At 48.1% G+C, this 20,940-nt stretch overlaps 1 protein-coding gene across 3 annotated transcripts in view; it reads right to left on the bottom strand.

Moving 5' to 3' along the window:
* The window catches only part of TNFAIP8 (TNF alpha induced protein 8), a 151,626-nt gene that overhangs the window by 28,252 nt on the left and 102,434 nt on the right, over nucleotides 1–20,940 (bottom strand). The window contains exon 1 of one of the 3 annotated variants that reach the window (XM_088475150.1): nucleotides 5,489–5,578. The exons of the other annotated variants lie outside the window; for them this stretch is intronic. Within the exon in view, the coding sequence (XP_088331276.1) occupies nucleotides 5,489–5,519 (31 nt within the window). The 5' untranslated portion in view covers nucleotides 5,520–5,578. Of the gene's footprint in view, nucleotides 1–5,488; nucleotides 5,579–20,940 lie in introns of those variants that run through there. 3 annotated transcript variants of the gene reach the window in all.

Genomic DNA, 20,940 nt, shown 5'->3' with positions numbered 1-20,940 from the left:
TTAGAACCAGGGGCGTTTTAAGAGAAGAGGGGGCCCGTGTGCAGACTCAGTGCGGGCCTCTTCCGCTCTCCGACAGTGCAGTAGATTCTGGCTTAGCGCAAGAATCTATTGCGCATGTGTGTGTCTCCGGGAAAATGGCGCCTGCGCCAGTGATTTTTGCTGCTCTGCAGTGCCAGCACTACGGACAGGTAAATATAACACTATATGGGTGCAGGGTGTTCGGTGTGGGCCCCCCTGGACAGGAACTCATGTGCACCGCACACCCTGCACCCATTATAGATATGCCCCTGCTTAGAACCAAGTAATGGCTTAAAACTGGACTCATCAGGCTTCCATACTTTCTGAACACCTATAACTTGCAACGCCCCTCCACATGTGCACTAATACGCTGTACCAATACATCCCATGGTATTTTCAGACATTTTTTGATTAAAAAAAATAAAAAAAGGTTATTATTCTCGCTGGTCGCTGAGCAGGACAAGCAGATGCAGTAAGCCTTGGTGAACGCAGATACAATGTTTATTGGTGGTTATCACCTGTAGTGCCAGTACGCTACAACACTAGGGAGCACTTAGCCAGCAGTAAACTTGACCAATTTGTGCGTTCTGTTAATGTATAACTTCTAGACTTGTTATTTTACAAGTTAAAGGTAATACATTGATGACATAAAAGCCTTTGGTTTCATTAAAGTGTCTATAGAGAAAGATATGTCCAAAAACTAAATTATATATATCTAAAGTCAGTATGATGAGATAACAGGAGGAAGCCTGCAGGCAGCAACCATTCAGCACAACGGCAGACTTCCAAAGAAAAGGTATATCACTCTATAAAGTATAGCATAAACATGGAAACAGTTTACAGTATATATTCATAAATAAATAAATGCATGTAGGTGTGATAAACTAAAACACTGCTCTGTATAAGATTTAATAGATTTTGCTAATAAAGATCATCAGATTTCACTCATACAGTAGTGATACCTCTTCCACAGCAAGACATGTTACTCCTATCATATGTAATAATACCATACAATGTACAGATTGGAGTAAAGATCTTCATGAGCGGGGGTACACCTGAGTATCACTGCATACAGTAATCTAAACGTATTCCTATAATGGTAAAACTCCTGCACTTCCCATTACGGACATGGCCTTTTAGTGAATTGTTAGTATTAAACCTGAGTTATATATACAGTACGTACAGCCACCAGAGCCGTAACTTGACTTTTTGGTGCCCTGTGCCAGATAGAGCATTGGCGCCCCCCGCATTTTTCAAATAGGGACATAACGCACCCAAAAAAGGGGAATGGCCTCATGGGAAAGGGCCAGGGAGAGGCCAGGAGATGCTGGGGAGGAAATAAGTGGAAGCTACAAGTGAGAATGATAATTAACAGAAAATTGACAGGCCTGAACAGCGCCCCCTGCCCTGTGGTGCCCTGTGCCATGGCACAGGCCGCACTACCCTAGTTACGGCCCTGACAGCCACATGACAATACATATGCTGCTTAGGATAAAAAAAATAAAGCTCGGCCCTTAACCACCACATTAAGGGCTATTTCACACACAGGTTTTCAATGGCCGGCAAAAAAATGTCCAAAGCCGGCCGTTTTTTTCCCTATGGATATGTCCCTTTCACACACAACGGTTTTGTACAGTGTGTGCTGGTTTTGCCATGTGTATGATTTTTTTTTCTCCTATCTTCAACACAAACCGTGGACGGCAGCCGTCCTTGTCAATGGATATTCCCAACTGTAACACGGCGACCGTGCCGTGTCCGTGCCGTCTGAAAGGACCCATCTGCTTACTTTTTTAAAAATTAATACACGGCAAAAAATGGCAAGTTTTTTTTGCCGGATGGTGAAAACTGGCGTATATGAAATAGCCCTCACACTTTATATTTCCAGGAAACTTGTTAAAAAGAGATTATATTAAGCAAGTTCATGATATTGTAGGTTCCAAAAAATGAAAATAAGAACTATATATAATTTATAAGTATGGAATGGTTATTGGTGTGTGGCAATGGGAATCAATTGCTCACAAGCCATTTTATTTTTGTACTGCAAATAATACATTGAGTGTATATTTTAAACAAATGCTAAATATATCAATGTTCACTGTTTAAGAAGTGGTTTCATAGAAACAAACATCTCAGTATGTATACACTACATATTGTATATATATATATATATATATATATATATATATAGCAGATCAGGATCTATAAAGATCTCAACAATGTTCACCCTAATCCTCTACTGAATGTGGGATTGTCTAGCACTGACTGGTAGCATGCATTAACCAGCTTCTGTTGTCACTTCCTGAGGAAACTGGATTGCTCAATGAAGGGTTATACAGTACAAGTGTCACTTATATTAAAGGGTTAGTTCCATTGTGATTATATTGTTAACCCCTGCTTGCCAATTATCTTTAGATTTTAAAATTAAAGTTAATAATGAATGCACGTAGAGGTTCTCACTTTAGTTTACTCTAGAAAACGAAAACATTGGGCAGTCCTCATACATTTCATTTGGCCTAATGCCTTTAAATGATCAATTCTCTTACGTATAAATGTTCATTATGTTAGAAGACCAACTAGTCTGCATGAGATCGTCCTATGTTCTTGTCACCACTAACACAATAATGGCAGGTCAATTAATATTCTGTCAGGCACTCAGGGATTTTCTGTATTTATTTAATGGATCATTTACCAATATTTACCGACACATGTGGGTCTACTGAGAAACTCCAAGGAGTCATTTCTCTAACAATGAATACTGGTCTCTCTCTATAATTTGAATGCAAATACATATACTCTATAATAAGCTAGCGAGGGAGTTTGGCACTCCCCAGATGTCATGCTGGTATGTAATAGAAATCTAATGATAAAAACAAATTAGTTGCAGAACATAAGTTTGTAACTGCAGGATTTAGCAGCATGTATCAGAGAAAGTTTACGGGCTCCTGCATAGGGGCTGTTGGAAAAAATCACTTACTAAAGCATGCACAAACCCGTGTACTTTGTCCTCGCTTTAACAATAGCTTCTAAAAAAAGGTGTTTTTTAATGCGTCTCAGAACTTCCCGGCAGTATGGAGGTACTATGCGCTAAATGACTGTACCCAGACTACTGTCCCAGGAAAATGAACAATTGTGAATACTGCAGGCAAAGTAACAAGTCAACGCAAAACTCTTGTACAACGTGTGGGTACTGGGCCATTTCCTTATATTATTTTCATCATCAGTGTGTAAAATAGGCATTTAGTAGGCAGCTACGTGTATAAGGCCTTCAGTTTACTTTATTCCAGTGTAAAGCTGGCCATTGTTATTGTTATTACTTAGTATTACACTTTATTTATATTTCTATAGAGAATATGTAATGCTTCACAACGGTCCATGGAGCTTACATTGTGAATTTCCTATCATACACACATGGTCCATTCTGACAGGAACAAAATAACAATCCTTGGAGCTAGTGCGGTTGGAATACTTCACAAACATGGAGAGAACATATAAACTTAGCAGTTAAAAAAAAATTACAAAGTCTGAAAGCAAAATATCTTTCCAGAGGGGGTTAGTTGTAAACCTGGCACTGTTCACATACATCATGTGCAAGTAGACTTATGCTATATACACACCTTGACTTATAGAGGTTATGGGCAGTTTGGTATTGTGTGATCTACCCCTTTCACATCGCAACTGGCGGATCGCACCCGGGATTAGTACACGCGTCGATCCCGGGTGCGACCTGACAATAATGCTGGGTCGCTGACATCACCGCCTATGTAGTGAACGGGACCCGGGTCACCTCGACCTGGGTTACCTGTTCACACCGCACCGCGAACCAGGTTAAACTCGTGTTCAACCCTGCTCGTTACCTAGAATTGAAATGCCAGGCCGCTCGACCCAGGTTATTTCAACTGGGCCCTTTCACACTGCGTAGTAACCCGGGTTGCTGCGCATTCATGTGCAATAACCCGGGTTATTTGATGGCAGTGTGTACATGCCAGAAATGTAACTTGTCTATAATGCAAATACAATGTATAAGTGGCAATGGTCTTTTAAATAGCACACTTGGGCCAAATATATTCATGGAGGCAAATATTTCACAGCCCACTGGGGTCTCTTCCAAAACTGGTGTAAATACAACTGAGTGAAAAGCGGTTATATAACCCATAGCAGACGGTTGGTTTTTTTTTAGCATTTCTAGACTGCACTATAAATATGGTGTTTAGCATCTGATTGGTTGCTGGGGGTCACAGCAGCTTTTGGTTTCCATAAATGTGAGTTTTCGGCATCATGAGCTTGCCCTGTGCTTGGAATGTTTCAGCATCTCTCTAAAGCAAGTCTGGAATGTGAGGGCTCCCATAGGAATGTGCTTTGTCAAAACACTCAGGACAGGAAAAACCAAATACCTCTGCTCAGCCCTGTGTCTGATATTACACCAATCATTTCATCTCTTAGCGCCTTCAGTTTCATTGAAACAGGGACCTAGTGTGTCCTTGAGCAAACTCTGCATGCGAGTAATCCAGTACTTGTGTGATCTACTTTTCTTTTCAACTTGCAGCCTGCATTGTGCACTGTGCCAAACACTGATTTAAGAAATATCGCTTCATACCCACTATATACCCAACAAATCCAGCAACTGGAAAGGAGCTGACAGATGTTTTTCCAATGGTAAATAAAGAAAAGTGGTTTGTTTTTTATGTAATCTAATAATGGTAAGTATAATTGGTACTTCGTACAAACACACATTAGTATTGTAATATATGTTGGATGCAAGAATAATAAATGTAACTAATCCATATGAATAATTGTGCTTTAACTGGACAGCTTCCAGGTTTCCATCGTAGTAAATGAGGTCTTTTTACTATACGCTCATCCGCCTCACATTTTATTGTGAATCAAGACCTTTAAGAGGGAAAAAAAAAGAAAGAGGAAGTATAGCCCAGCAGTAACCATGCCAGTAACAGCGATCTGCAGTGTTCAGCTGCAACAGACAAGCCGTCCTTTCTCAGCTCATGCAATCTGACTCCCTGCAGCATGATTCTTCAGCTCTACAACAACCAGTGGCCTATTAAGGGGCATATGTATCAAAGCATGATGTGAGATAAAATTATGTAATATGTTGGCGATACATATCTTACAATTTCATCTCACATCAAGCTTTGATACATATGCCCCTAAAAGTGAGCAGCACATCATTTTCGAGCACGACCTGAGATACGCTGGCCTAAAATGACTAACCACTGCGAATACTAACACGGATTTCTTCCACTTCCAGGAAATCTAAAGAACAGTCTTTAAATGAATATGCCAGATCTCTGTAGATAATGGCTGAACAGTAAAACCAGAACAAAATTCACATTTCATTTTCAAGTACCTTAGCGAAAAAATCAAAGTATAATCTGATCTCATTCTACGCTGAAAGGTTAAAGTAGGCCATTGAAGAAAATAAAAGAAAAACTTTGCATTAAAAAAAAAAAATACTTACCGTCTTTGGATTCATCTGACTCTGAGCTCATGGTGTCAGTGTGTCACTGGAGACCAGATTACAGCTGACGTGCACAGCAGAAGCAGCAAGTCAACTTCTCAACCGAAAAAAAAAAAAGTCAGGAAGAAAAAAGGAAAGTTCTCTGCAAGTTTTACCAATCACAAAAAAGCAGTATGGAAGGAAGCCCATCCCCTTCTCAGCCACTGTCTGGAAATCAGCAGCTCCTTCAGAGAATCATGCATTAAATGAAGGCAACAGTACAACCACACATGCTCGGTTTTCCTGGGAGCTTTTAGGGTTTTTTGAGGGTGGGGTGTTGCATGTTGTGACAGGATCTGGATTATAGGAAGGAGTTCTGCAGCGCAATGATACATGTTCAGCATTTATTGAAAGTGAATGTTATAGCTGTGCAGGGATTGTTATGGCTACATGCCCTAAGGCTAACAACTCCAGCAGGCAGCATTAATGTGCTCAGCCCAACAAAGTGCCACAGTCAGAGGTGTGTCATAAAATAGTCAGGGCTGGGCTGATGGAAGGGGAAATGCTGAGAAGCTGCACACTTACACATGGCTATTAGAACAAATCATTGACAGATGTCATTATTGTAACAGAGACTTGGAAGTAAAAAAAACAAAAAACAAACAAGAAACAACAACAGTGAATTGAGGGAAGTGTAACTTTTTTTAAATTAGGGAACCAAAATTTCTAACAGTTGATCGCTGGTTGCCTATCTATGGTTTATGTGCATCACTGCAAGATATGTATTTGTTGTTGTAGTTTAAACCAGATAAGTTGGGCTGGAACCATTGGTGCATTACTTGCATTCAATAAGGGTGCCAGGATGCATTCCTGAAATAGGTAGTAATATGGGTTATAAGATCATATCTGAACTATGTGAATTATTCATACAAGTTCTCTTTATTGCTATAAGTGTACTTATCAAGGTACAGCAATGGAAACTCGATTGTGCTTATTTAGGAAAACTCATGCAAAGAACAAAAAAAAAATAATGTTTTTGTAAAGAATCAGATCTTTGCTTTTATTATTGCAACTGCAGTTAAAAGTCAACCATGCGGTTACTATAGGCGATTTTACAGCAACTTATTCTACCCACACGCTTTGTAGTATTTCCAGAGCCGGATTAAGGGGGAAATACGGTGCCCTGGTTCCCCCCCTTTCAGGGGTTCCCCTCTGGCCAGAGCACCCTGCACCGTGTAGTCCTGTGTATTTTCTAAGGTGCAGGACGAGTGTCAGTGAGCTAAACGAGTGGGGGTGACCAAATGATGAGTGGGGGTGGCCGAATGAGTGGGGTAGGACTAAACAACGAATGGGGATGGTGCTGACAAGAGGGAGGAAGGCTGAGGGAGTGGGAGGGGGTCGAGCCCCCCTGTCTTAAGTGCCACAGGACCCCCAAAGGCTTAATCTGGCTCTGTACAGGTGTGTCTATATAAAAAGCACCTCTTGACGTGCTAGGTTCTGTGAGACTACTTGCGCAGTGTGTAATTTTTTCCTCTTTTTCACCCAAAATGCGTCTCCATCACAATGCAATGTGACTAAGGGGGTGATTCAGTTTAGGACAGAATTGCAAAGCTGCACACAAGCAGCTTTGCAATTCCATCCTTGCTAATATGCAAGGCAGCAGGAGGTGTATGACACCACCTGCTGCATTTGCGATCCCAGCACTGCGACTCAGGTTGTAGGCTGAGGTCACCATTGCGACCAGCGGCGCAGGCTTGTGAGCCAGGAAACTTTGTCCATGGATGCAGCCCCTGGCCTTGCCACTCCCGGAATACGGGGCAGACACGCCCCGTTTCCGAAAATGCCATCTGCCCCCGCACCGCCCCTTAAATGCCTCTGCCCGACAATCAGGCAGAGGCATAGCAGAGGCTGCGTGCGATCACACAGGACTTGTTCTGCGCATTCACGGAACGGGTCCTGCGCATACGCAGATTCCTAATAATGGGGAGTCTACATTAAGAATTGCACTTGTGAAATGCTGAATCAGCCCCTGAGACGCACCAGGAGACTGCACTAATTAATTTGATATGAAACACTTGTACATCTGTGGAATTAGAGCTGTTTCCCTAGTGGGTCAGACATGCATAACGAGAATGCACTGATTAATCTGAGCAATATTTTCTACTGCACATCCGTTTATAGCATTCTTACCCACTTTCTCTTAATCAGTTGGGCGGTATAATGGGGTGGTGCCAGACGGTCCGCATCATTAAGTCCACCCCCTCGTAAAAATGCCACGATAACAGCTTATTTAAATAGGGGGCACCCCAAAAATCGGGAGACTCCCGCAGATCTCGGGAGAGTAAGCAAGTAGGGTTTTCTGGACTATAAACCATTACTGTGCAAACGGGAACCAATGTGTGCGATGCAGTTCACAATTGCTTACAGTACTGCTAACACTTCAGAAGGGGTTTGCAATTAATAGGCATATCAGGGTGGAGACTGCTTGGGGACCTAAGGTGATCGCAAAAAGGGGCCATTTTATGGGCGTAGCTAGGGGTGTGCGAGCGGTGCTTTGTTGACAGCACTGTTGTTACACCCGGCCCCTTGCTTCTAGCTAGCAGGGTTCCCAGATTGGCACCCTGAAAACATGATCGATGCTGCAGTGCCGCCCAGTCATTTGGATGTTCCAACCAGACACCCTGCAGCCTTATCAAAAGGAGTGTCCTCAGTTCAGTGCTGCAATTATTGATGCTGGCAGCCCCGCTCCCTCAGCGAGACGTAATTATGTCATGCACATGATGTCATGGCGTCAAATGCACAGGGGGCGGGGTTGACACAGGGCGCAGTTGAGCCCTGTTACAGCACTGGCGTGTTATGGGAGTGTCACATATATGTCTGGGAACGGTGCTGCATTCTAAATCACAAATCCACAGCTTCAGAAGCCATGTAGCCTGAAAGTGGATATCTCACCGCTCATGACACTGTGGAGCAGAAAAGCAAGGCTGAGAATAGCATTTGCATATTGCTGCAATCGCTATTGCGAGAGTGGCTGCATTACCAACTATCTATGAATCAGGCCCAAACAGGCCAATGAGAGTATATTCTATGCAAATAAACTAAAGTTCTAATCTAGAGTAGGCCTGGCCAACCTGTGGCTCTCCAGCTGTTGTGAAACTATAAGTTCCAGCATGCCCTGCCACACAGTTTTAGCTAAACCCAATAGCACTATTCAACTATTAATTTCCTTTAATATTAATTATGTCACTGCACACAGACTAAGTTGACCAGATACAGAATAATCCAATCATATATATGCCATACTTGCCTACCCTCCCGAAAATCGGGTGCTGCTCCCGACCTCCCAGGAAGGCAGACAAGCCTCCCGGCTGCCGCAGACCCCTCCTATGCACCCCGCAATTACATGTAAAAGTCCTGCAGCAGGGGGGGTGTACAGAGCGCGATTCACGCTGAATTGTGTAATTTTGGCCCTGCCCCTTGCTTCACAATGCCTGTAATATCGGCAGTGTATAGCAGGGGTGGGGCCAAAATTACGCACTTGTGTGGCTCTGCCCCCGCACGGCCCGCAAACACTCGTCGTCAGTCATGCCATTCTGGCTGCTCCCTCCCGGAAGGGGCAGCCAGATAGTCGGTAAGTATGATATACGCACACACACACAAACACAAGATGCTTAATCTCCTAACCTGGTTTCCTTTGGTAAGAATTAAAGTGAGCAATAAAATTATTTTAATACCTCATTTTGCTGTAACAAAATAATCTATTATACAGGGAAATAAAAGTCTGTTCTTTGAACGGATTCAATCATATCAGTTGTAATAAAACAATATTAATTTAGCAAATAAGAGACAATGATTGCTGCCGACTAAAAGCAAAGCAAATACTAGGCACATGGGAGCCAACTTTTAAAAATTATTGGTGGTATTCCAACATGCATCGAGCTGGCTTCTGAGTCTAGGCATATAGGTACCATCATGACAGTCTGTTGTTACTAGGTCGACATTCATAATGTCAACATGTTCATAATGTTGACGTTCAACATATCGACATAATAAAGATTTTGATATTATGCATGTCTAACATCAGGGGTGTAACCAGAGGCATGGGAGCTCCATAGCAAAATTTCCTCGGTGTCCCCATAGGTCTACCTACTGTATACAGTGCCCCTGTACTTGTGCGCTTTATGCAATACCCCCTGTAATTGTGCCCCTTATGCAGTGCCAATTATACAATGCCCCCTGTAATTGTTCCCCTTATGCAGTGCCCATTATACAACGCCCCCTGTATTTGTGTCCATTATGCAGTGCCCATTATACAATGCCCCCTGTAGTTGTGCCAATTATGCAATGCCCCCTGTATTAAAGCCCCTTATGCAGTTTCCCTAGTAGTGCCAATTATGCAGTGCCCCCAGTATTGCCCATTATGCAGTGCCCCTTATGTTGTGCCCCCCAGTAATGCCCCTAGTACTGCCACTTATGCTGTGCCCCCCTCCCCCATGCAGTACTTACCTCTCTTCACGCTCCTGTTCATGCCGTCAGCTCCCTGCATAGACGCTGCCGTTGACTGGATCTGACCAGATCCAGCAGCAGGCGCCGGCGCTGCATCACTGGGAACACTGGCCTCTGAAGCGATCAGAGTTGTCTTTAGTCTCTGATCGTTTCAGAGACCAGCGGTCCCAGTTGCACCAGCAACTTGGCCACACATGCTATAGAGGGTGCAGGGAGACGCTTGCAGGGCTGGCGGGCCCCCTAAGCCTCCAGGCCCCATAGCAAGCACACCACCTGCACCCTCTATAGTTACGCCACTTTCTAACATTATAAACATAACAGCGTTATGATGTGCCTACATTGAACGATCAGTCGTTCAGTGTAGGCACATCGATCATCCCCGAATATGGTCAACCTGACAACGTCGTAAGGTTGATCAGCATGTTCGGGCGATGATAGATGTTAAAACCGACCAGCGGGAGCGCACATCGCTGGTCGTTTTTGTCATTAAGCTGCCCGATTTGCGGGCGATTAACAAGCGATTGAGCGATAACGATGTCGTTATCGTTCAAACGCTCTGTTTAATCGCATAGTGGATATGTGGCTTTAGTGTTATGCTGGACATTTTATCTGACATGCTGACACCATAATATATAGCGTGGCCATCAGTGGCGTAACTAGGATATTTGGAGCCCAGGGCAAATTTGAAAAGGGAGTCGCCGCCAACCCCCCCCCCCCCCGATGTGCGCGCGGCAGCAAAAAAATGGGCGTGGTCACTTAAAAATGGGGCGTGTTAACATAACACACCCCTTTAATTTCACACTGAACATTCCTATCCATATGCACCTTAACCCCAGTAGTACCCCTTATACAGTACCCCCAGTATGCAGTTGTGGTCCCTCTTATGCAGGCCCATAGTAGTGCCCCTTATACAGTATCCCCAGTAGCGGTCCCCCTTACACAGCCCCCAATTAGTTCCCCTTACTCAGTACCCCCTGTAGTGGCCCCCCAAATGCAGTACCCCATGTAGTGTTCCCCCTTATGCAGTGCCCCCAGTAGCAGTCCTCACAATGCAGTGCGCCCAGTAGCGGTATCCCCTTATGCAGTGCCCTTTATATGGTGCCCCCAGTAGTAGTCCCCCCCGCCCTATGCAGTGCCTTTTATATAGTGCCCCCAGCAGTAGTCACCCCCCATGAAGTTTTCCCAGTAGTGGTCCCCTTATGCAGGCACCCAGTAGTGATCCCCCTATCCAGTGCCCCCTGTAGTGGCCCTTCCTATTATTGCCCCCAGTAGTGGTCCCCCGAGTGCAGTGCCTCTAGTAGTAGGCCCCTTTTATAATGCCCCCAGTGGTAGTTCCCCCCCAAGTAGTAGTCCCCAGTAGAGGTTCCCCCTCCCGATTAAGTGCCCCCAGTAGTAGCCCCCCCCAGTAGAGGTCCTCCCAATAATGGTGCCCCCAGTAGTAGCCACCCATCCCCCGTTGTGCCCCCACCCCCCAGTAGAGGTTCCCCCAGTAGTAGCCACCCCCGTTGTGCAGATAGGTTAAAAAAAATATGAGATATGGTAAGAACTTACCCTTGTTATCTCTATTTCTACGAAGTCCATAGGGTTCCACAGGATACCTTGGGGTATAGGTGTGACGTCAGTCATCGGGCACCAAAGAGTTAAGCTTTCAGCCTCCCAGGATGCACTAGGTCCCCCTTCTATACCCCGCCCCAAGGCATCTCAGTTAGTTACCAAGCCATAGGCCGGAGGAGGAGAAGGAAGAGAGAGAACAAAGATCTGGACACATACAAGAATCACATTCTCACCAGAGGGAGACGGAAAACCGGTGACCAGAGCAAAGCCCATCTGCAGCACAGGTGCGACAGGGCGGGAGTCCTGTGGAACCCTATGGACTTCGTAGAAATAGAGATAACAAGGGTAAGTTCTTACCATATCTCATATTTTCTACTTCAGGGTCCATAGGGTATCCACAGGATACCTTGGGGATGTCCCAAAGCAGTATCCTTTAAGGGTGGGGACGCACCTGTGCAGAAAGGAGAATCCGCCGCCCGAAGGAAGCATCCTGAGAGGCGAAGGTGTCAAACCTGTAATACCTCACGAAGGTATGGACAGAGGACCACGTAGCAGCCTTGCAGATCTGGACTGCAGAGGCACCACGTCGAGCTGCCCACGAAGGACCCACAGACCTAGTGGAATGAGCCTTCACAGAAGGAGGAACCTGCAGGCCTTCATGAAGATAAGCTTCAGAAATAGCCATACGGATCCAGGCTGCCAAAGTTTGCTTTGAAGCAGGCCAACCCTTTTTACGGAAGCCATAGAGGACAAACAAAGCGTCCGACTTCCTAAACGAAGAAGTGCGGTCAACATAAGTCCTTAAGGCCCGCACAACATCCAAAGAGGCCTCACCCACGGAAAGACCCGGTGAGTTAAAGGCCGGAACAACGATTTCCTCGTTAACATGAAACTGGGAAACAACTTTGGGAAGAAACTCGGGCCGAGTACGGAGCACTGCCCTGTTCCCATGAAAAACCAAGAAAGGGGGTCTACAAGAAAGAGCCCCTAACTCAGAAAAACGTCTGGCCGAAGCAATAGCCAGAAGCAAAACAGTCTTAGCTGTTAGCCATTTAAGATCCACTGAGCCCAGTGGTTCAAACGGCGGTCCTTGGAGAGCCCTCAGGACCACAGCCAAATCCCAAGGCGCCACAGGTGGAACAAAGGGCGGCTGAATGCGGACAACACCTTGCATAAAGGTGCGCACATCCGGGATTGTAGCAATCCTACGAAGAAACCAGACAGACAGGGCCGAAACCTGTACCTTCAAAGAAGCAAGGCGAAGCCCATGATCTAGTCCTGCTTGTAGGAAGGCGAGAATCCGAGACAGACGAAACTCCAGCGGTGCATAACCTCTCGGTCGACACCACTGGAAGAACGTATGCCACACACGATGGTATATCCTCGCAGAAGACGGTTTCCGAGCTCGCAACATGGTACGCACCACAGAGCTGGAAAACCCCCGGGACCTCAGCATGGCCGTCTCAACAGCCACGCCGTCAAAGACAGCCGAGTCAGGTCCGGGTGAAGACAAGGACCCTGAGACAGAAGGTCCGGTTGTAGCGGCAACCGCAGAGGACTGACCACGGACAGACCCTGAAGGTCTGAGAACCAGTGCCGTCTGGGCCACGCGGGAGCTATCAACGGGAGCGTCCCTCCTTCCTGTTTGAATTTCCGGATTACCCGTGGAAGAAGGGAGACCGGAGGGAACAGGTATGCGAACCGGAACGTCCACCGGACGGACAGAGCATCCACCAGAGACGCCCCTTCGTCTCTTGTGCGAGACCCGTACACCGGCAACTTGTTGTTGTGCCGGGACGCCATGAGGTCGATCTCTGGAAGACCCCACCTGTCCACCAGCAGTTGAAAAACGTCCGGGTGCAAGGACCATTCCCCCGGATGAACGTCCTGGCGACTTAGAAAGTCCGCCTCCCAATTTAGCACTCCCGGGATGAAGACCGCTGATATAGCCGGAAGATTGCGCTCCGCCCAAACCATTATCCGAGAGACCTCTACGAGAGCCGCCCGACTGCGGGTTCCTCCTTGCCTGTTTATGTAGGCCACGGTGGTAGCGTTGTCCGACTGGACCTGTACCGGGTGACCCTGGAGAAACCTGGAGAGCATTGAAGACCGCACGGATTTCCAAGATATTTATGGGAAGCTCCGCTTCTGACGGCGTCCACCAGCCCTGGAACAAGTGTGGACCCAAAACCGCTCCCCAGCCCCGAAGACTGGCGTCCGTTGTCAACAGGACCCAATTTGGAACCCAGAACGGACGTCCCTTGTTGAGGTGGGTCGTCTGTAACCACCAAGCAAGGGACAGGCGAACTTCCGGGGTGAGCACAATCGTCTGGGACTTCAGAGACTGAGGCAGCCTGTTCCGATCAGGTGCTGCAGAGGTCTGGAGTGAAACTGGGCGTATTCCACCATGTCGAACACCGACACCATGGAGCCCAGTAACCTCATCGCCGAGTGTAGGGACAGCCGGCGGCTGTGCAGACAACTGCGCACCCTTGACTGTAAAGCAGAGATCTTGTCCTCCGTAACGAAGATCCTTTGCTGTCCCGAGTCCAATAAGGCTACAAGATGCAGAATCCTCCGAGACGGGATTAGAGTGGACTTCTGCCAGTTGATTAGCCAGCCGTGCCGTTGCAGCAGTGCAATGGTCAGGTCCAAGTGGCGTAACAGGAGCTCTGGAGATCCTGCCACCAATAACAGGTCGTCCAAGTACGGCAACATGCGGACTCCCTGCAGCCGCAGAGAAGCCGCCATGACCGCCATCACCTTGGTGAAAACCTGTGGTGCTGTCGCCAGGCCAAAAGGTAACGCCCGAAACTGGAAGTGGTTGCTGCGGATTGCAAACCTGAGGAACTGTTGATGGCGCAAAAGAATAGGGACATGCAGGTAAGCGTCCTGTATGTCCAATGACACCATGTAGTCCCCAGGTTCCAGCACCAGAATGATGGACCGTAGGGTCTCCATCCGAAACTTCGGTACCCGCAAAGACCTGTTGAGTGCTTTGAGGTTGAGAATCGGACGATACGACCCATTGGGTTTCGGTACCAAAAAAAGATTTGAATAGAAACCCTGGCCCCTCTGGGAGAATGGAACAGGCACTATAACTCCAGCCTGGAGCATAGTGTGCAATACCTTCCGCAGCTCCGTAGCCTTGTTCCGGTCTGATGGTAGACCAGTGGTGAAGAATCGAGCCAGGGGTCTGTGCCGGAAGGAGAGGGCGTACCCCGTGGGAGGCGAACTGCAGCAGGCGGCCTCCCACCCTGGGATCCCCCAAAGGGAGGCCCGGACCGTCAGGCTGCAGGCTTGTCATCTGGCTTGGGGGCCGGACGTCTGGTACTCCATGTCTGCTTCCGGGGCTTGACCGATTTCTTAGGGCCAGCCTGTCGAGGAAACGACTGTGGTTTGGGCCTGCCCTGGGCCCTAGATGACCGAAAGGACGATGGTCCAGAACCAGAAGGAGCAGCGGCCGACGGGAGACAAGCCGATTTGGCTGCCGCCAGCGTGGCCACAATCTTATCCAGATCCGGACCGAAGAGAACTTCTCCGGTAAACGGCAACGCCTCCAGACCCTTTTTGGAATCTGCGTCCGCCTTCCAGGATCGCAGCCACAAGGTGCGACGAGCAGCTACCGCTGCTGAAGAAATCCTAGACACCAGAGTACTAATGTCTAGGGCCGCCTCGTTGATGTAGGTGGCCGAATCACGGAAATTGCCAATCAACTCGGCCTGTTCGGCCGGACAGTCGGAATCAAAAGAAGCCTCTAATGAATCCGCCCAGCGCTCCATCGCTCTGGCAACCCAGCAAATGGCCATAGCCGGCCATGCTGCCCCCCCCGCAAGGGAATAAGCGGACTTCAGGCAGATCTTCACCTTGCGGTCCGTAGCATCCTTAAGGGAGGACATGGATGGCATCGGCAATGTGGTACTACGGACAAGACGGGTCACGTGAGAATCCACTTGTGGAGGGGATTCCCACTTTGCAAAATAATTATCCGAGAACGGATAAGCCACCGCCAGGCGTCTCTGCGGCTGGTATCTTTTGCCAGGCTGTTTCCACGCCTTTTCTAAATGGTCCACCAACTGACCCGAAAGAGGAAAGACTGTGGCATCGCCCTTCACATCTTTGAAAAAGGCATACTTAGATTTAGCCGCTGGGGGAACTTCGTCCTCAATCACCAAGGCTGTGCGGACCGCCCGAATAAGTCCAGGAATATATACTTTGGACTTAGCATCAGCGTCCTTAGCATGGAGAGGTTCCTGATCGTAAGGATCCAGAATCTCCCCATCATCAGACGTCCCCTCGTCATCCTCATAAGGAGCCGACAGACGCCACCGGCCATTTATGCGGCCGCATCACAGACTCCCCTTGCAACACATCCGACAAGTGCTGTACAGAACTCGTCAGGGAGTTAACCCACGCTGGCTCCTGAGAAACCGGGAGCGGGGAAATAGGGAGACTGTGGGGTACCACCAATTGTCGTGGGAAACCCTGCATGGGTGACGACACCACTGACTGCTGGGACAAACCCATCGGTGTAAACGCGGGCTGCGGAGCTAACTGGCCCACTAAGGCTGTAAGCGCTTGAGCGAAACAAGCCCAGGGCGGCTCCTGTACCGGTGCAGTAACCGTAAGAGGCCGCGCCATAGACAAACACTGCCGGCAGAGGCCCTCCGCGCTACCCTCCCCCTCCGCTAACGGTACTTTACACGTAGTACACTGTAGCCGGAGGGGAAAATCACTTTCAGACATGATGGCACCACGTATGTGACCCCTCTCACAAATTATATATTTAAGAGGCGAGAGACCACCCTGCAGCACCGCACCGCAAGGGCTTAGCAGAAAAAACAGGGACAGTATAAAGCTGACAGTTTAGAAAAAAAGTTACAGGCAGCAGCGCTAGCACAGTCACATACAATGCAGAGAAATAACAATTCCTGCACTAACAGCGCTGATCACTCAACTACACAGACACAGGGCCTGGTAGGACACAGCGCTGCATACACAGACCTGACCACAGCGGAGGAGAGGTATGCGGGGGGACCCAGACCACGATGCTTCCAATGCAGGCTTCCAGCAGCGTTCACCATGCTTCAGAAAAGATGGCCACCGAGGAGTAGAGAGAAGGCTGGCCTGGGGGAGGAGCGCTGACACAGGGCCAGTCAGCACAGTGCAGAGAGGGCTGTGTGCAGCGGGGGAGGCGCCGGCTGTGAGACAGGGAAGGCGCGCTCCCCTGGCATGCATTTAACCCCTGGGACGCCGCAGCGCTACCGCTCTGCTGCGGTCCGCTGTGCCAGGGGGTAGTGGAAGCGCAGGTTGGTCGTCTGGCTCCACGCTGCAGCCAGTCCCCAGGGAGCCCCCTGCCTGGGGACTTAGGACCATGTGGTCAGCGGGGACCCCCCGCGGGACCCCACTGCTTACCTCTGTCCCCCTTGAATCCGGCCATGGTCCGGAACATCTGGGGTCACCGCTAGCTGTGACCCCAGATGTCCACCAGCATCCCCGGATCAGTACCGGCGTTCTGGTACCGGCGGGGTGTAGGGAAGACAGCACTATATATATATATATATAAAAATATACTTACCTGAAGTCACGCTGCTGCTACCGCCCGCCAGTCCTCCCGGGCTGGTGCGCTCTGCATTATGGGACAGACGCCATGTCGTCTGTCCCATTACCCTCTGCAGGAGCCGGACAGAAGTCCGGCTCTTGCAGTGGGTGCTGCAGCAGTCAATGAGAGTCTATCTGACGCTCATTGGCTGCTGTTTAACACACGCATCGCGCCAGCCCGCCTCCTGGCGCTATTGGGCAAGCGCTCAGGGGGAGGGAACGAAATGTGTAGCGCTGACCGCACTCACTGCGGTTGGCGCTACACTGGCTAACTAGGACAGGCTGGTACCGCGGCCGGCGGCGCAACCCCCGTGCCGCCGGTCCAACGGCGCCCAGGGCACGCAACCTACTCGCCCTGCCCTAGTTACGCCACTGGTGGCCATACACGGTGCATGGTTACTTGATATCTGGGTTCCTCACCTAGGGAGGAAACATTTCCCATTTCTCCCGTGAGGGATAGAGGAAATGCAGAGCGGCAGCGGCAGCAGCGCATACACTGCCAGATGTGGCCAACTAATTATCTGATCTAATTATCTGGATGATTTAAGAATGATAATGACTACTTGGACAAGGCAATACACTGTTCAATTATCGGCCCGATCAGCTGATTATCGATGTATGCCCAGCATTAGGCTTAGGTTAGGGTAAAATAGCACATTCCACATGCGTACTGTTAACATGCATTACGTTGATATTATGTCAGTGTTGACATCATGACCAAGTAGACATTCAGGTTGTTGATATGGTAATATGGTATACCACACACATTGCTACAGGTATAAGAAAAGTTAGAGCTCATCTGTCTCACCTGTCTGCTCTGTCACTTTCACTTCTGCTTATAACAAAAGGTGGTAGCATTAGATCATACTTACCGACTTTTAGGCTGCCTCCTCTGGGAGTGGGCAGCCAGGTCGGCTCTCTACTCGCAGCAGGTAGGCAGTGCGGAGGGCGTGGTGGCTCAATCGCGTCATTGCGGCTCCCCCCCCCCCGCTGTACAGAGCCAATAATACAGGCACTGTAAAGTGGGGGGCAGGGCTGCAATGATGTGATTCAGCACAAATGGAGTTATCGGCCCCCCCTGGACTGTCCACTTTTGCACAGTAAGTGGGCTGTCATGGGGGGGAGAGCGGGTGGCAATGGAGGAGAGTTCCGAAAGACTTGCCTAGTCTTCCGGATGGACGGGAGCGCCACACAATTTTCGGGAGGCTCCCCACCATTTCATAATTCTATTCGATACAAAAGGAAACACAAGCTCCATTTATCAAATAAAGACAACTTTTATTTCAATTTCCAAGTTCTACTTTGGATAATGTACAGAGCTTCACATAAACGCCCTGCTGTTTCCCCTTGTTAACCTGAAAGCTCTCTTTTGCTGGAGTAGGCTGTAGACCGTGGGGTAGATGGATCGTGCAGCTATAGCTCTTCCTGCTTCACCTCTTTACTGAGGCGCAGCAGGAAGAAGTACCGATGAGATGTATTACCATCTCTTCTGCTGGAGTGGGGGGAATGAAAACTCACCCTCTGGCAATCCCTCACAGCGCATAAGCCAGGTGCTGATTCGCTGTGTCTCACCTCCCAGTCGGCTCCACTGGGCATGCGCGAGATCTCCCATGAACAGCCTGGAGCCCAGCAGCCCCCGCAGCCAGGGATAGTGCTGTCCCTGCTGTGATTGTGCAATGACAGCTGCAGCTGTCGTAAAGGTCAGTGCCACTGACAGCCCTTACATTGGCTGGCACGTCAGCACGCTTTCTTGTCGATTGCAGTACCGATAAAGACTGGGGAGCATAGCGCCCCAGGTAGTGAACACACATCGCAGCCATTTTACAGCAGAGGAAGTGGTATCTGTGGCACATAAAGTGCGCGAGTGTTTATACATCTACCCCCGTGTTCTCACTAGGCTGTTTGTGCCCTACCCGTTTTGCAAATGTAAAAATGCACCCTGCTCTTTTCCGTAATCTCTGGCCATATCAACGGATCCCCTCACTGCAATTGCAATCCCACAGCAACCTGGGATGTACACCTCCCCTACTGCTGTACTATGCACCAGACACTGTAGTATGAACCCTGTAACATCAGCCTCTGTCCCTGTGTCTCCAGGGCAATCAGCAGGGCATAAGGGTACTTTGGACTTGAACACCAGTGAGCTGCGGGGGACTAGTCCGGACCTACCATCCACTTCAGGTCACTGTTATTCTTATACCTATGTCTCTTGTTCATTGGTTGCCCAGTCTGAATGTTTTAAATGAGAAAAAAATTGTTGGATGATTTGTGAGGGCAAGTCTCCATTCCACTTTATACTACGCCTCTCCTGACCCTATTGGGATAAGAGAAAAATACCGGGAATAGAGAGGAACGGGACTGCTATACTTGAAAGATACCTATATGAGCATATGAACCAACTTTAAGTGTGAGTTGGGGTACGCCCATCTTTCCATATCATATTTCACGAGGGTAAGCAGCATTTCTGAATAAAATGCACATTGGTGACAAGACTTCCCAGTTAAAGATACCTTGATATGAGGAATCCGTAACACCTTAACGTGAGTACGGTACGATCACCTTCACATTTGGATTTAAGGGGAGGAAGTCACATCCCATTGTTTTATAGGAAGGACCTTGTCATGATCTACCACACTATTTTGTTTTTTTCTCCTATTTTTCCATCTAAGAACTGCAATACAATCCACTACGCTGAACATTCCCTATCTTCATGAGGATTTCAATTCTGAGTTTGGTACTATTGTATTGTTTTTCCTATTGTTTTTTATAATTTTCCTAGTGTCAATCAGTTACTTTTTTGGAGTGCGCAGAGGTTGGGTTTGTCTGTTTTTGTGTTTGGTTGGTACTTCATTTGGGGGTTGGTGCTCTCCCCATTGAAATTTCCCCCTTTGCAGCCCCTTTTGCGCAGTTGTCCACTGTATTCATTTTGCATCTGTATATCTCCAGGGGAATCAGTATGTAATAGGTGCTGTCATGGCTGCCGGGAACACGGTACTATCGGCTGCTAACAAGCTGAAGATCTGGATGGAGGCGGGGCATAGAAAGTGCTTTTGATAGACAGACGCCTCTTTGTGGTTTAGAACACTGCTTATATTGTGGATAAAATTAACTGTTTCAAATGAAGAGGCAAGAGCCATTTGGCACTCTGCCAAGGTGAAGGTAAGCAGTGGCAGTGATCAGACTCCGAGGGGGTCACTCCATACAGGGGGATGAGAAAGAGAAAGCTTAAACGTTTGTTTCCTACAAGTGGAAGCCAACAGTGTGTTGGGGAACTGCCCTCAGGATGCACTAGTCAATATCTGTACATTTCAGCTTTCACAATGCTTCTAAAATGTTGTCTTTCAAAATTAAAATGTGCCCTCCTCTGTGATCAGCATCCTGCCCAAAAACATCCCTACACTATGTAAGAGCACTGCAGTGTCACAAGTTCCTCTTCCCAGAACTCCCCTGATTTAGAAACTGAATGTGAGCATAAACTACTCTCAGTTGTGCATTGCTAACTCCAGCCAACTTTGGCTTATGTTAGCAAGGGGAAGCGCTGCACACAAACCAGACTAGGGGGAGGATTTAAATATTGTATCTTGTGTATAGAAAAAAATAACTTTTGTGATAAAATTAATAGTCATGATGGGTGCTGATCATCTCTCAAAGAAATGCAATTAGTGGCGTAACTAGGGCAGGGCGAGCAGGGTGCGTGCCCTGGGCGCTGTGGGACCGGCGGCGCGGGGGGGCGCCCTAGTTAGCCACCAGTGTGGCGCCGACCGCAGTGAGTGCGGTCAGCACTACACATTTACACAGGACCGGCGCTAGGC

This window comes from Taudactylus pleione, unplaced genomic scaffold (genome assembly GCF_031769625.1).
Source record: "Taudactylus pleione unplaced genomic scaffold, aTauple2 ptg000162l, whole genome shotgun sequence".
Taxonomy (NCBI): Eukaryota; Metazoa; Chordata; class Amphibia; order Anura; family Myobatrachidae; genus Taudactylus; species Taudactylus pleione.
The sequence above is the reverse complement of the archived record's forward strand: the minus strand, read 5'-3'. Positions and strand labels throughout refer to the sequence as shown.